Genomic DNA, 17,820 nt, shown 5'->3' on the forward strand with positions numbered 1-17,820 from the left:
TTCTCTCACTCTTACTTCCTGTTTCTGTTGTGCCTGTAATTCAAAGGGTCTGCGTTGTCACATTGTGTCACGCTGAATATCCCCGAGAACTACGTTAAGGGTACACGTGTCTGTGGAGTGTTCAGCCACTTGCATGTTAATTTCACGAGCAGGCTGTTCGATTGATCGGATCAACTGGAACCCTCGACATCGTAAGCAACGGAGTGCCAACAACAAACATTTGCTTTAGTCATTAGACTGCCACTGTGCTGAAGCACCATCTCGAAGGGTTTTAGTTAAACAAATCGGTCCGGTGCTTGTTTTTTAAAGTCTGGTACTTATTCTATCAGTCTATTTTGTTGAACTGCTAAGCTATGGGTACATTAATAAAGAAACACCAGGTGTCAAGTGGTGGTTGAAAGACAAAGACACACTGAATGAATCACCCCCAGTACTTATATAAATTCATTTCTTAAGCCTGGCACTTATTCTATCAGTTCATTTTGCCAAACCACTAAGTTACAGGGACATAAACACAACAACACTGGGTGTCAAGCAATGGTGGGGGACAAAGTCAGACAAGAAGACACACACACACACACGCACGCATGCACACACACACATATATGGAACAGGCTTCTTCCAGTTTACACCTACCAAATCTGCTCACAAGGCTTCGCTTGGCCTGAGGTTATAGTTGAAGACACTTGCCCAAGGTGCCATGCAGTGGGACTGAACCCAAAACTATGTGGTTGGGAAGCAAGCTTCTTACCACACAACCACACCCTGCACCTATCTTAAAAAAGTTTATTTACTTCCATTTTCTTTCAGTTACGATATGAATGGGTGTGATGACATTAGGAATTTACATTAACACAACATAAACACATGTGTACTTATATAACTGTGTGGGCATATGAGTCTGTAAATGTTTACATTTTGCACCTTTCCCAAACATTCCTGAGCTATAAGCTTCTCAACCACATATGTGCCTATATGTGTGCGTTTGTGTGTATTTATCATCATCATCATCATCATTGTTGTTTAATGTTCATTTTCCATGCTGTTATGGGTTGGACAGTTTGACTGGAGCTGGAGAGCTGCCCAGGCTCTAATTGCCTGTTTTAACATGGTTTCTTCTGTTGAATGTCCTTCTTAATGCCAACCACTTTACAGAGTGTAGTGGGTGACTTTTACATGTCACCGGCATGGGTGCATTGATGTGACACTAACACAAGTGCATTTTATGTGGCACCGGCACCTGCAAGGTAAAGACCTTTCAGCTGAGAGAGAAAGTGGAGGCATGACCATAAAGGACATATATATATATATATATATGTATGTATGTATATTTTAACAAAGTAAACAACAGTACACTGCATGGATAAATCACAGGTAGGATAGAAAGAATACAACAAACAGAAATCCAACAAAGCACAGCATGTGGAAAAATAGGCAATAACAGAACAAAAACAAGATACACAGATCATTCACAGTCAATTTCCTCTTCAGTCAGTGTCCACAAAGTCCTTGCAGTGTTGTACCTTTTTTATCACTGAGACCACTCGAATCCAGCAAGTGCCAGAGACTTGAGCTAAAAGCATGAAGGAAGCCTCTGGGAAAAGCAAATGAATGTATGCAAGAACGAAAACAGAAATGGAAACAAAAACCAGAAAGCTAGAATTATACACATACAACAGATGAATACCTTTCAGCTATACAAATACAAATAAATAAATAAATAACAGAAAGGATCTTTTGACTATTGGACGAATGTAATGTTATGAAATAATAGTGCATGTGCAACAGAAAAAGAATGAGACATACACAATGGACAAACGCCTTTCAGCTACTGTTGTGGCAACTACCACTACTAATCCTGTCTACAATCTCTTCGTCTCTCTGGCTAGATCCTAATATTTCTCAACTTTTTTCAATGTCTTCTTCTCATTATTATTATTAGTTTGGCAGAATCATTAGCATGTCAGGCAAAATACTTAACAGCATTTCATCCATCTTTATGTTCTGAGTTCAAATTCCACCAAGGTCAACTTTACCTTTCATCCTTTCGGAGTTGATGAAATAAGTACCAGTTAAACACTGGGGATCGATATAATTGACTCACCACCTCTCCCGAACTTGCTGGCCTTGTGCCAAAATTTGAAACCATTATTATTATCATTATTAAGGTGGTGAGTTGGTAGAATCATTAGCATGCTAGACGAAATGCTTAGTGGCATTTGTCCTTCACTCTGAGTTCGAATCTGTCTTTCATTCTGAGTTCAAATTCTGCCAAAGTTTACTTTGTCTTTCATCCTTCTGGGGTTGATAAAATAAGTATTTGTTGAGCACTGGGGTAAAAATCAAGGGGGTGTGGCTTATATGTACATATAATTTTTTTTTTTCCTCTGCAAATAAAAATTATTTACATCTATATTTACAGATTTACCTCCTAGCTGCCGTGAAAATAAAGGAGGTTGTAGTCACTTGTGTCTACAAACATCAAGAGGAGCTCGTTGTAGCTGCAACTTTGGTTATATATTACAGAGAGATGGTAAAACATGTGAAGGTACATAAAAGAATTCAGATCTACCTTTCCAGTGCTACGCAAGCACAATTTTTTCTATTCATTTGTTTTTTTCTCTGTTTATTTATTTCTTTTAGTGTGAAATTTATAAATAATTTAATACTAATGAAATTAGCAAATAATTTATTTTAATTCTAAATACCTATATATCTGATTTTAGTAACACTGAACATTTATTTCTTTAAGGATTTTGTTGAATTTTAAGGATTTTTGTTGAATTTCTTATTTTCAAATTTTGTAGGGTTTGATCTATGTTTTAAGATTGGTTCCCTATACTCACTCACTCTCACACACATACACACATATGTATATAAGCAAACTTTGGAAGCACCGAATGTGTTGGTATTTACAGACAAGAAAGTAAGTTTTGAACACAGTATAGTTGTGAAAATATTAGAGAAAGATTGAATATTTACCTCTAGAAGATGGAAAAAGTTGCCTGTAGGCGACTACAGGGAGCCCCATAGATACCTGCTGGCAACTTTTCTCTATCTTCTAAGAGTGAATACCCAATCTTTCTTTGCTATTTTCACAGCTACACTATGTTTAAAATTTACTTTCTTATCTGTTATATATATCCTAATGTAATCCTTGTTGTTCTTTGTACACTCTGATGATTTTCCATAAAAGGTATTTGAAATGCAAAATTATATATTTATATATGTTTTGCAATTCTAATTTTGTTTGTGAAATGAAACAATTGTAGGTGAATATGTTGATTAATTAATAAATTAATTTGTATCCATTAGATCTCTCTGTTTTCTAACTCGATAATAATGTTTGATATTTTACGATATTTTATATAATATATTCATTGAAGAAATATCTCTTCAAAATATAATATATTAAACCAGTGTATCTTGGATAGATATCCCTATAAGGGGTTTAAATATCCTCATTGTGACTATATATATATGTGTGTGTGTATATATATATATATATACATGTATATGTATCTGTGATATATATGTATATGTGTATCTTTAATATATGTATGTGTGTGTATCTGTAATATATATGTGTGTGTATCTAATATGTGTGTGTGTGTATCTGTAATATATGTATATATGTGTGTATATATATATATATATATATATATATATATATATATATATATATATATATATATATATATATACATACGTATATGTGTATATGTAATTTATATATAAAGCACAATTTATTCATGATCAGAGGTGTTCACAAACCAAGGTACTATTGTATTAAATGAATATGAGAAAGAAGGAGATAAAGTAAAATTTATTCATGATCAAAGTTGTTCAAAAGCCGAGGTTCTACTGTATATATGCACACACACACACACACACACTTATATAAGGCGTGTGAGCTGGCAGAAACATTAGCACGCCGGGCGAAATGCTTAGCAGTATTTCGTCTGCTGCTACGTTGTGAGTTCAAATTCCGCCGAGATCGACTTTGCCTTTCATCCTTTCAGGGTCGATTAAATAAGTACCAGTTACACACTGGGGTCGGTATAATCGACTTAATCCGTTTGTCTGTCCTTGTTTGTCCCCTCTGTGTGTAGCCCCTTGTGGGTAGTAAAGAAATAACACACTTATATATGTACGTGTATCTGTATATATATATATGTGTACATACATACATATAAATGAGGCATTTACATGTAGTAACACCCTTAATATTATATATATATATATATATATATATATATGAATACATACAATAGTTATGAATCAGTATGTTTTGACAATGAACACTGTTTTTGATTTCTGTTTGGAACTATTTCGCTTCAGTTTTACTACTAATTAATGCCTTTGGGAAAAGCATAAATCTCTAAAAAAAAACAAAAAAAACATTTGGCCTTTTATAGTTTAGAGGGGGGAAAAACTTCCAGGGAATCTTTTCCAAATTTAAGAATCTTTTGACCCTACATCCAATATTTCCATCATGCTTTCCTGACTCAGTAGATTATGGGATATTACTCAACTTAACCATTTATTATATTTTCTGTTCAAATAAACTGCCTTTGTTTTAATTAATTTTGAAAATGAAGAATTTATTAGAATAATTTTGTCTTTATTAAGTTGGGGTTTGCATCGTAAATTATCATGGAATTTTGATGGAAGGTAACAAAGAAGTTAGTTTATATTAAATATTCTATAATAATTATATTTGTTGTCTACTATATTTGTAAATCTATTGGTGTTTGAAGTTCATAATTTATTACAGTGTGCCATCTGCTCACACACTTTATAACTTCTTGTATAAACTGCTGATGAGGTAGCAACTAAAATATTGGATAATTGTGTTGTCTAGTGATTATATTACTAAAATGACCAAATTTTATTGGATCAGGACCACTGCCATCATCATCATCATCATCATCATCACTTCCATTATCATCATCATAATTGTTGTTATCATCATTATTCTCATGATTGCTGTCAAGATAAGATAACCATCATCATCGTCTCTGTTATCATCATCATCTCTGTTGTCATCATCATCAACATCATCATCATCATATCCATCCTCCACCACCACCATCACACCACAAATTCTGGTAAGATTTGGACAGTGCTAAGCCTGACTTAACATTTTATTCCACTGTGGTTTATAGACTACCTAATGGCTGCTGGTTGGTAACTAAATTACTTTTGATTTGTTCAGTTTGTGTCTTTACTTCCAGTAGTGATTTACTAGCCCATATAAATCACTAATGGAAGATAGGAGATTTGTTTAATTACCAATAACTAGGCTTATTCAGCAGTCAGAAGACATTGCAAATATCTTTAATTTCACCATCATTCACCGACACATACAAATATTACCAGAATTTGCAATTTCTTTATTAATTGGAGCCTAATTTAGTATACGAATTAGGTTTCATTTGTGAAGTAAAGGAAAAAAAAAGGTATATTTTTTAATTGTTTATCCTCAGTTTTAACAGGAATTCTGTTGAAGGCTATAGGGTATTTGAGGTTAAACAAGAAAAAAATATTTATCGTTACTAAATTCAAATCACGACAAACGTAAATAAACAAACAAAGTTTGCTTTTAGAAGCATTGAGATGTCTTTTTAAGAAAGTTAAAGAAGTGATTTTAAATTCTCAATCGCAGAATAATGCTAATAATATAGCCTGAACAGGATAAACTACCCCTATTTTGCAGAGAAAAGTGTAGGTGGCTAGCTGTGGACTATTAATTCGATACTTGATTAATGAATAGAATGTTTGTGGAATGAAATGGCTATAAAGTAAACTTTCAACATATTACATTTTAACCCTTTGGCATTTAAACCAATTAAATCCAGCTCAAAGTATTCTACCTGCTTCACATGCAAACTGACTAGGTCCAGCTTCTCACACCTACCCTACAATGTCATTCTAAAAATAAGCAAGCACATCACTAAAATTTGAAAGCTGCAAGATCATGCATGGTTAATTCAAAACAACATGAATCAATAAGCATTACATTTGACAAAATAATTTGAAAGCTAGAGTTAAGCTTCAGAAGATTAACTCCTTCTTAAGATATCCTTTAATATTTCTACTTTAACTTCATACTTTATCCCTGAACTGATGTATATGTTTTTTGCTTTGTTTTTCATTTAGTTATTTATTTCATTTTTATTTATATATATATATATTTTTTTTTTTAAGATTTCAATGAATGTGAAATGGTTGGCGCTTGCAGTCAGATTTGCACAAATATTCCTGGTTCTTATAAATGCAGTTGCGCTGCTGGTTACATTTTGAAACCTGATGGAAGAGGTTGTAAAGCAACAGGTAAACAATTAAATAATGCATCAAGTCAGAAACCATAGTTATTTCTGATTTTATCAATGTCCAGTGATCAGTGTCCAAAATCACATACAAATAGAATTGTCTAATTAAAAAGTTCATCACATAACCACATAGTTCCAGCTTCAATTTTACAGTACAGAATCTTGCATAGACTCAAGGTTAGCAAGGCCTTAGGGTAAAATTTGTTATGTAGAAATGAGAAATTGCACAGAAATCTTTGTGTGTATGCATATGTGTTTACCAGTGTTAATTGATGTAACTACTTCATTGTACTTAAATGTAAAAAATTGTTATAAATTTGGATGAAATTTAACCATGTAAGAGAGTTCAGTGAAAGTACTCTGAAGGTGGAGCATGGCTATTGATTGCTGTTGTTTGGATGTTGGCAATTTGTCATGGCTAGCTAGACATTGAACCTGTTTTGGTGGATGTACTTTTCAGCATTGAAGGAAAAAGGCTCAGATACACATGCATGCACATGCAGAAATATACATATATTGATGGAGATAGATAGATAGATAGATAGATAGATGGATAGATAGAGACATTGCAATTCATTAATTGAACATGATCAATGTAAACACTTTCCCTCTCCTCATACACATAAAGAGAAATACGCTCATACACAAAATGTGAGAGAGGTGGGGGAGGAAAGAACAAGAGAAATATTTAAACGTCTGATGTCAAATAAGTCATCATCAAATCAGCAGCACCAGAATGGCTGTACCAAAACATCACTTGCCCTTTGTAGGTGGTGTTTCAGCTTGGCTGCAATCCAATGACTGAAACCAGTAAAAGACTAACTTTCTGTTGAAATTTTCCATTTCCTATTCATTATTGTTACTTTCTCAGTTGTGCTGCTTATTATTTTTTTTTAACATGGTTAGCATGCCAAGGAAAATGCTTAGCAGCATTTCATCTGTTTTTATTTCTAAGTTCAAATTCTGCCGATGTCGACTCTGCCTTTCATCCTTTCTGGATCGATAAAATAAACACCAGTACAATACTGGGGTCGATTTAATCAATTTATCCCAACCCCAAAATTGCTGGCCTTGTGCCAAAATTTTCAATCAATATTAACACATCTGTTAATGATATATGGACTGTTGCAGTAGGGCCGATAAGTATATCATACACACAAAACAGAAGGTTTTAAGTTTTATATTCATTTCTACTACAAACAAATATTGTGCTGTTCTTGTGGTGGAAATCTTAAGAGTGAAGGACAAAATACCTTGCAGTATTTCTTTTGGTTCTTTGAGGTCAAATTCCACTGAAGTCAACTTTGCCTTTCATCCTCTTGGGGTCAATTAAATGCCAGTTTCCAGGATGATGGATAGTTTGTGGATTAGATGAGATACTTCACAGTATTTCTTATTACTCTTTACATTCCCAGTTTGTGGGTATTAGACCTAACTATTGCCTAACCGTCTCATCCTATTGTACTTTTTATCAGAGTTTAGTGTGTTGCAAGCATTTAGATATTGTCTAAATGATTGCAACACATATAAAGGGGCATTGATACTGCCTGTCCTGTGCTGATTACAAAGGTAAAAAAGAAGAGATGCTTAACTTTCAAATGGCCCCATTATTTATAGGTTCTGTGGTTTTTATGATCAATGCTGATTAATGAGAATGTCAAGCTTAATGTCCTGAGTTCAACTCTTCACGACACTATAGCTTGGAAAGGAATAAAGACCTCAGTATTTCTTCTTCCTATTTCATGCCTGGTAGCATGTAAGTCTTCCTCTCTCTCCCCACCCCCTCTCTGCCTCCCTCTCTCTTTCTCCTTCCTTCCTCCCCCTCTCTCTTTCTTTTGCTACTCTGTCAATTGCCATGGTTTGCAACTGGTTCCACATTCCCAATCCATTTCCCTGCTTCTCTTTTTCAACAGTTCTTTCCTAGGTGTTCATGGGTTTTCTGCACTCTCTCCTTCATTCAGAAGCCCATTGTCATAACTGTCATGCATTTGTTGTTAGGGTCTTTCCTCAGGAACTTCAGTATTCAGTCAGCCCTCATTAATCCATAAAGAGCATAGGGCTGGTTTCACAGTTTCTCTGATACATATATCCCTCCTTGGACAGGATACCATTTACTTGCAGAATTACTCATTTTTTCCATCTGAGTGACCTGGCATAATGTGAAATGCAGTGTTTTGCTCAAGGACACAACACAGGAATCAAAACTACAATCTTATGATCATGAGTACAATTCCCTAACCACTAAACCATGTGCCTCTACAACTTCAGTATTTATTTGGTCTGAAACTTTATCATTTAAACTGACCATATCCTGCCCAAATATTCTGCTAGTTTTATGTTGGAACTGGCCATATCCAGCCTCTCACACCTATCCTATAATATCATTCTAAAAATAACCACATCATTGAAATCTAAAAGCTACGAGATAATGCATGGGTAATTCAAAACAATGCAAATAAATAAGCATTACATTGGACAGAGTGGAGGTGCAATGGCCCAGTGGTTAGGGCAGCAGACTCGCGGTCATAGGATCGCGGTTTCGATTCCCAGATCGGGCGTTGTGAGTGTTTATTGAGCGAAAACACCTAACGCTCCACGAGGCTCCGGCAGCGGATGGTGGCGAACCCTGCTGTATTATTTCACCACAACTTTCTCTCACTCTTACTTCCTGTTTCTGTTGTGCCTGTAATTCAAAGGGTCAGCCTTGTCACGCTGAATCTCTCCGAGAACTACGTTAAGGGTACACGTGTCTGTGGAGTGCTCAGCCATTTGCACGTTAATTTCACGAGCAGGCTGTTCCGTTGATCGGATCAACTGGAACCCTCGACGTCGTAAGCGACAGAGTACCAACACATTGGACAGAATGATGTGAATGCTAAAGGGCTAAATTACATATCATGCATGAAATCTTAGATCATAGTACCCTCATGATTCATTAGCTTATCACAGCATGGGCAACCTTCTACAAGAAGTGGGTTGCATGAAACATGGCTTATCATCAGATGAACTCACTGCTAAAAAAGAAATTGAAGGTTTTTTTTTTTTTTATTTGCCATGACATTCAGAACATCTCATGGGCTGCAGTATACCCATGACTGGTTTATTGATTTCACATCATCTTTATATTCAAAAGTAAAGTGTGATATTAAAAATGACATATCCTTACATCCTGCCTAGCTAGCATGTCATCGTTTATTATGGTAGTGTTCTGTTCAGTAAATGATACTGGAATGAATATTAACTGCTGCCTTTGACTATAAAAATTCAATATCTCATAAAAGAAGAAAAATAAAGCCCAATGAGGAAGACATTATGTACTTTGACTGTAAAAATTCAACATCTCATAAAAGAAAATAAAACTGAATGAGGAAGACATTATGTACTTGCTTGATTTTCTAGAAATAGTAGTTAAATGGAATGACATAGTCTTGGATACCCCTAAGAAGAGACAGAATAATCATGCTTGGAATGAATAATTTAATCATAGGTTTCTTTGTTCAGGGATGACCTGGGGGTAAACAACAACATAGGGGAAACAAAGCAAAGCAAACCAATATTGAATAATGATAAAGGTGGATTCTTTCAGAATATGACCCTCTACTCCATTTCCACATCAAATGAAATTGTGTACATGGTTGATGTTAGTCATATGACTGAAGAATAACTTTGGTATTTTTCTACTGTAGGTGGAGAAGTGAGTTTGATATTTGCTAATCGAATTGACATCCGGAAAGGAAATCCTGACAAAGCCGAATTTACATACATTCTAAATAACCTGGACAATGCTATAGCCATTGACTTCCACTATGATATGGGGTTGCTCTTTTGGTCAGACGTCACACTTGATGTCATTAAACGAGCTTACATGAATGGCTCTGATATCCAAGATATTGTCCAATATGGTCTAAAGAATACAGGCAAGTCTTAAACTTTTTAATTTTATTTATATTTATTTATTGTTACCATAATAAAATATTTTCCTTCTTTCACCCTTATCATTGTTTTTGTTCTTCTCCTTTTCATTATTAGTAGTATTTTAATGTACCGTAGGGTGTTGAGGTAAATTGTGCACTATATATAACATATGGAACGAAAACCCAAATCTTGCTGTAAATATTGTCAGAATGAGACAACTGGGAGTGGATGTTTTGATGTTAGCAATTTGGTATGGCTGACTGGACATTGAACCTATCTAAGCAACAGTAGTTCTAGGCCCTGGGGGCAGACAAACACACACACATAGAAATATACACATATAGACAGAGAGAGTAAGAGGGAATGAAGGGGAGAGAGAGAGTAAGAGTATGATTTATTAATTGAACATGCTTAACAGAAACACTTTCCCTCTCCTCATAGAGAAAAATGTGCTTACACACATAAAGAGAGAGGGAGGGAGAGAAAGAGAGATTTGGAGAAATCAGTATCATTTAATACATCATAATGTTCCTCCTCACTTTCTCTCTCTCTCACTCTCACTTTTCTGCTCACAACACCAAAATTTTAATTACTGTCAGTCCTACTTTGGTTTAAGATGTACAGAAAATCCGTTGGAGAAGAAAATTTTTTTTCTGTTTTGTCAAAATTTCACCAACCATCATATGATACATAAAGTGAAGCAGAAAGATCAACAGTTTAGCAGTCAAATAATTTAGTAGTTATAATTACAAACTAGCTATCAACTATGATAAAAACAAAACTTTCATGGCACCAAAAGAACCCATCGACAAATATATGATGTCAATAAGCATTGCATTGAATCAGCTATGCCAAATAGACAGGCCAAATTTCACACCCAAATATTATTTGGGCTTAAAACGCTAAATTAGTAAAGAAACACAGGTCTGCGAAGCTTACATCATGCAATTTAAGGCTCAGTCCTTCTGTGTGGTACCTTGACAAAGTATTTTTTTTACCAAAGCCTTCAGTGGTAGACCAAATCCTTCTGAGGGAAATTGGGTAAGCAGAAACTGTACTGAAGTAAGTCAGTTGGTCTATATTTCTATTGAAATACACTATCTTCATTTCAATTAATTTTTAAAATAATGAAGATTTTAGTAAAATAACTTTGTTGGAGATTAGAACATAATTTAGCACAAAATTTTGATCAAAATTTTTAATTTAAATAATTTTAAAATATAGATGCAGAGATCTATCTCTCTTGTCATTACTGCTCTGATATTTTTGACTATTCACTTTAATTTTCTGACTTGTATAAGTAAATAATTGATTTTTTTTTTTACTTGAAAATAATGAGGAATAAAATCTTTTTCAGGTGGATTGGCTGTAGACTGGATCCATAACAAACTGTTCTGGGCTGATTCTGGTACTTCTAGAATTGAAGTGGCTCAATTAGATGGTAGTAATCGAAAAGTTATCGTATGGAAAGGAGTTGACAAACCTCGTGGTATAGTGGCCCATCCTGGGAAAGGGTAACACATCTTACAATTTTTTTAAAATTTCATTTTCATATATGACTGTTTTTGCTTTGTTTGTGCTTATTTAAAAAAAATTTTTTGATTAAAAATGGTTGTAGTGTTATTATGCTGGACTACTGTCCTACAGTTATCTTTTACTTATTTCAGTCATTTAGACAGTGGCTATGCTGACATACTGCCTTGAAGAATTTTTGTCATGAATCAACCTCAGTGCTGAACCACTAAGTTATGGGGATGTAAACACACACACACAAACACAGATAAATATATATATATGGACATGTGGTGAGAATGAATGAGGATAGCTGTGTGAAAAAGTGCCACTCCCTAAAGGTTGAGGGAACCCGTGGAAGAGGTAGGCCCAGGAAGACCTGGGCTGAGGTGGTGAGGCAAGACCTTCGAACATTGGGCCTCACCGAGGCGATGACTACTGACCGAGACCTTTGGAAATGTGCTGTGCGTGAGAAGACCCGGCAAGCCAAGTGAGATCGTTGCCAGGGCCCCTGGACTGGCTCTTGTGCGGGTGGCACATAAAAGACACCATTTTGAGCATGGCCGTTTTCGTGCAGGTGACACGTAAAAGCACCCACTACACTCTGAGTGGTTGGCGTTCGGAAGGGCATCCAGCTGTAGAAACTCTGCCAAATTAGATTGGAGCCTGGTGTTGCCATCCGGTTTCACCAGTCCTCAGTCAAATCGTCCAACCCATGCTAGTATGGAAAGCGGATGTTAAACGATGATGATGATGAATCCCACACCATATTGCAGTTCTCCTATCACGATTTATTATTTAAGCTTACGTCGATTCCTCCATAATGTTGTTTTGCATTTATTATAAAATAAATATATACAAATTACAAAAATGTACAGTACTGTTTCTACTTCACAGATTTTCACCTATCGTGTGGGGGGAGGGGTATGTAACACCCACGATAGTCGAGGGATTACTGTATATATTTCTACATGGTGGTATCAAAAAGTTTCCAGATTAGTTATGTCATCCTTACTAGCATTTGAACTTATAATGTAAAGGCAATCAAAATACAGCTAAGCATTTTGTCCAGCATGCTAATGACTCTGCCAGCTCACCAACTGAATAATAATAATAATAATAATAATAATAATAATAATAATAATAATAATAATAATAAAAATAATTAATAATAATAATAATTAATAATAATAATAATAATAATAATAATAAATAATGATTTCAAGTTTTGGCACAAGGCCAGAAAGTTTGGAGAAGTGGGTAAGTCGATCACATAAGTCCCAGTACTTGATTGGTATTTATTTTATCATCCTCGGGAGGATGAAAGGCAAAGTCATCAGAGCAGAATTTGAACTCAGAATGCAAAGATTGAAGAAATGCCACTAAGCATTTTGCTCTGCCTGCTTGCCTCTTTGTAACATAGGCACAAGACCACAAATTTGATGTATGTGTGGGAAGAGGTTAGTCAAATTAATCCCCTGTACTTGATCTTGATACATACTCTTTGTACATTGTGTCAATTTCTAATGTAAATTGGTAGCCAGAGAGAGGGCAACATATGGTCATTTAGCCTGCTAGAAATAGGTGCAAGATCTTCCTTAAACCATAACCACACTGCCCTGAATAAAGAATGTATCATTGGACAATATAACCCTTGATACACTACATATCAAAAGATGAGAATGGGAATGTCTTGGTTAGAATACTTTTGATCGTATGTTTGTTCTGTCAAGGTTGACTTAGGACTAAACAACATCAACTTTGTCTACTGCAGTATATGTCCATTCTGATGCAAGCTCAGTGGAGGCGCAATGGCCCAGTGGTTAGGGTAGCGGACTCGCGGTCATAGGATCGTGGTTTCGATTCCCAGACCGGGCGTTGTGAGTGTTTATTGAGCGAAAACACCTAAAACTCCACGAGGCTCCGGCAGGGGATGGTGGCAAACCCTGCTGTACCCTTCTACCACAACTTTCTCTCACTCTTACTTCTTGTTTCTGTTGTGCCTGTAATTCAAAGGGCCAGCCTTGTCACACTGTGTCACGCTGAATATCCCCAAGAACTACGTTAAGGGTACACGTGTATGTGGAGTGCTCAGCCACTTGCACGTTAATTTCACGAGCAGGCTGTTCCATTGATCGGATCAACTGGAACCCTCGACGTCGTAAGCGACGGAGTGCCCCCTAAAACGATGCAAGCTCAATCTGTTCAGAAATTCAGTTTAGCATCTTGGGCTTCAAATGGGAAGTAAAACAGGACATAGTAGACTGCAAAAGAGACAGATTTTTTCAGAATATAAAACTGCCATGCCATATATTATTGATTAGTTTTTTTTTGCTTTCAGTTCAATAATTCTAGTTTTCATTATTATACTTTCCAAAAGTTTATTACATTTAATAAATCTAAAGCTTCTTATGATCACAACAGCATGGTGTAGATTCTGGAAATGGTTGCATTGCAATAGTCACACTGGGTGTATAAAAATGCATAGAAATTGTAATATTGACATTATTATTATTTTTCTTTCTTAATAACTTTTGCATTTACATATTATCCACCAGGCTCCACCCAGACATCTGAAGTAGATAACAGATATGATGTTCTTGAATCATTGATGATAATATGTTATCAAGAAGCCCTGTATAAATTGTAAAAAAGAAAAAAGAGAAGCATGTGTACACATGAGTGCTCATTAAAAAAATGTTATAATATAATAATAATAAATAATAATAACAATAATATTTATTATAATTATCATAAAGGCAGCAAGCTGGCAGAATTGTTAGCACTCTGGAGAAATGCTTAGCAGTATTTTGTCCATCATTACATTCTGAGTTCAAATTCCACAGAGGTCGGCTTTGCTTTTTATCCTTTTTGGGTTGATAAATTAAGTACCAGTGAAACACTGGGTCGATGTAATTGACTAGTCCCTTCTCCCCAAATCTCAGGCCTTTTGCCTATATAGTAATCCCTCAACTATCGCGGGTGTTACGTTCCAAAATCCACGAAGTAGAAACAGTACTGTATATTTTTTAAATTATTTTTGTAATTTTTATTATAAATGCAAAACAACACCATGGAGGAACTGATGTAAGCTTAAATAATAAACCACAATATGGCGAGGTATCACTGTAGTAGAAAGAATTATTATTATGATTATTATTACCTCCGCCTTAGCAAAGGCGGAGGTATTGTTTGCAGTTGTGTTTGTTTGTTTATTAGTTTGTCTGTGGACAAGATGAGAACTGCTGGATGGATTTGGATGAAACTTTCAGGGATATTTGGCCTCATGACTGGCATGAACTGATTAGATTTGGGGATCGATCCGGTACCTGACAAGGATTCTGGATTATGTTTCCTGTTTTTTTTTACTTAATTTTTGAGAGCGGTCGGGTTCATTTTTAGTATTCTCGTTTGTGAGATTATTTCAGATATTCTCATTTTAAAACTCATCTCTGGATAATCGTTGAGAGAACGTTGGTGTTGCCTTGGCAGGGTTTGCACTCTCTCAGTTCTTGTTATTATTATTATTAAGCAGCAAGCTGGCAGAATTATAAGCACATTCGGCAAAATGCTTAGCAGCATTTTGTCCGTCCTTACAGTCTGAGGTCAACTTTGCTTTTCACCCTTTCGAGGTCAATGAAATAAGTACCAGTTGTATACTGGGAGCAATGTAATAAACTAGCCCTCATTGATGATATCCACATTTTAAGGGCTAAATCACATTTCTGCAGTTTTCACCTCCTCATTGTCACATGATTTTTTTTTAGTCACTTTTACAACTTGTGTGTGTGAGTTTGTATGCATGCATGCACTTACAATACACACACATGTGTGTGTGTGCATGTAGATATTCAAAGCTAAGACTTCTATTCATTGCTGTTGTATGCTTCACTGCATTATTTCTTAAAAAAGGGAAGCCTCAATTTTGAATACATGAATACAGTCGACTACAGATGTTTAGTACTTTTTTTTCTCTTTTGTTCATAAATCTAAATTTCCATAAATATATGCATATATATATATGTGTGTGTGTGTGTGTGTATATATAAAAATATATGTATACATATACATAGAAATGCATATACACACATACACATACACATTCTTGTATATGTGTATATACATATAGGTTTGGCCATAGAAACAGGATAAGTAAAGCTCAAAATGTGTGTGTGTGTGTGTATTGATAGATAGATAAATACAAATATATATAAACGTGTAACATGAAATTAAAATTATACTAAATTTTGCAGTTTATACATACATACATACATACATACATACATACATACATATTATTTCTAGTCTGTCATACACGTTGCTCTCAACACTTGAGTTACTTTCTAACTTCTACTCATTAAAAATATGTCTATATACACTCACATACACACACACACACACACACACACACACACACACATACATGCATGCATATACTCACATACACATACATCTACATCTGTTTATCTATCTAGCTACATATATGTCTGTGTGTATAAAGGACAATTAATTAGATTTTATTCTAAAAGTGTTTGGCAAAGATTTTGAGGTGTAGATAGTATTTTTTCTTTTTTCTTTTACATTGTTGCGAGATAGCATTTTAGATGCAAACAAGTGGAAGTATTTAAACAGGAAAAAATCCTAAGATATCAACGTGCGAAACACGGCACCCTGAGAGCAATGAACCACTTTTGCTTATTGAAATAAATGAAGAATGAAAATGAAAATAACCAAGAAAATCTTTTTTGAAGATATTAGAAACAAAATAATAATAACAATAATAATAATAACAACAGCAACAATAACCATAACAACAATAATAATAATAAATAAATAAATAGCAGCAAAGAAAAGTTTAGAAAAATCCTAGCTTAACACTTCAAACACTAAACTATTGATTCGAGAATATTTTTGTTGTTGTTGCTGTTGTTGTGATTACTGCTGCAAATTGAAGAGAGAGTTGGATTATATTTTATTTTGTGTTAGTGAGGATGATGACAATGGTGATGATGATAATAATTGAAAACTTATTTTCAAACATGAATGAAAATGGAGATAGAGCAAGACAGATAGAGAGAGATAAGTATATCGACAGATATACAGATAGATAAGTAGGTAGATAAATAAATACATAGATAGATAAATAGAGGGAGAGAGAGAGAGAAAGAGAGATAACTACAAACATTGGTTGAGAGAGAAATACAGATAGACAGATAGATAGATAGATAGATAGATAGATAGATAGTGATAGCAAGACAGATAGAGATAAGTAGATAGACAGATAAATAGATAGAGAGATAGAGAGAGATATACATACATTGGTTGATTGAGAGAGGGGGCAGGTAGATAGATAGACTGGTAGATAGATAGATAAAGAGATAAATGCATAAATAGATAGAGTGATATAGAGATGTGAAGCAGAAAAATCAATATTAATAGTAACTAGTTTGTTTCCCCCCATGTAAGAATTTAAATTAAACACTTCACTTCTCATGTGAATTTTGAAAGAATCGCTCAGATAACTCACAGTTGAGAAAATATACCAAAGAAAACAAACAAAAATTTTAAAAAAAAAACACAAAATGAAATCAATAAATATTTCTACAAAGGTATTTTAGCTGGCAGCAAAAGAAGATTAGTGAAGAAAAATGTCATGCTGTTAACTATTTGAAAATTCTATTCAATAACACACGTCTGCCAAATTGACATTTGGAAGTAAACATCTTGTGCAAAGCATTGTTGTTACACACACACACACACACACACACACACACACACATCTATTGATAGTTAGACATGTATACACATACGCATACATATAAGAATGTGCATATTTTTTCAAAGTACAATCTGATCAATAACGAAGGGAGGTAACTTTTCTTTTACACGAAAATGTGCCCAACATCGATATTCAGTCTGTCGTGTGTGAGTGGGTGCTGGAGTAGGGCGTGTACACATGCATGCGTGCACAGACAGACAGACACACATACACACACATATATATATTATGCACATATAATATATTACAATATATCATGTTTGTCGATCTATATATAAT

General features: G+C 34.8%; 1 protein-coding gene across 1 annotated transcript in view; it reads left to right on the plus strand.

Moving 5' to 3' along the window:
- LOC106882548 (low-density lipoprotein receptor-related protein 4) overlaps positions 1-17,820 on the plus strand; it is a 461,294-nt gene that overhangs the window by 390,518 nt on the left and 52,956 nt on the right. The window contains exons 10-13 of the mRNA XM_052968692.1: positions 2,423-2,548; positions 6,211-6,336; positions 10,022-10,252; positions 11,608-11,764. Of these exons, the coding sequence (XP_052824652.1) occupies positions 2,423-2,548; positions 6,211-6,336; positions 10,022-10,252; positions 11,608-11,764 (640 nt within the window). The remainder of the gene's footprint in view (positions 1-2,422; positions 2,549-6,210; positions 6,337-10,021; positions 10,253-11,607; positions 11,765-17,820) is intronic.

Source organism: Octopus bimaculoides, chromosome 6, assembly GCF_001194135.2.
Source record: "Octopus bimaculoides isolate UCB-OBI-ISO-001 chromosome 6, ASM119413v2, whole genome shotgun sequence".
Lineage (NCBI taxonomy): Eukaryota > Metazoa > Mollusca > Cephalopoda > Octopoda > Octopodidae > Octopus > Octopus bimaculoides.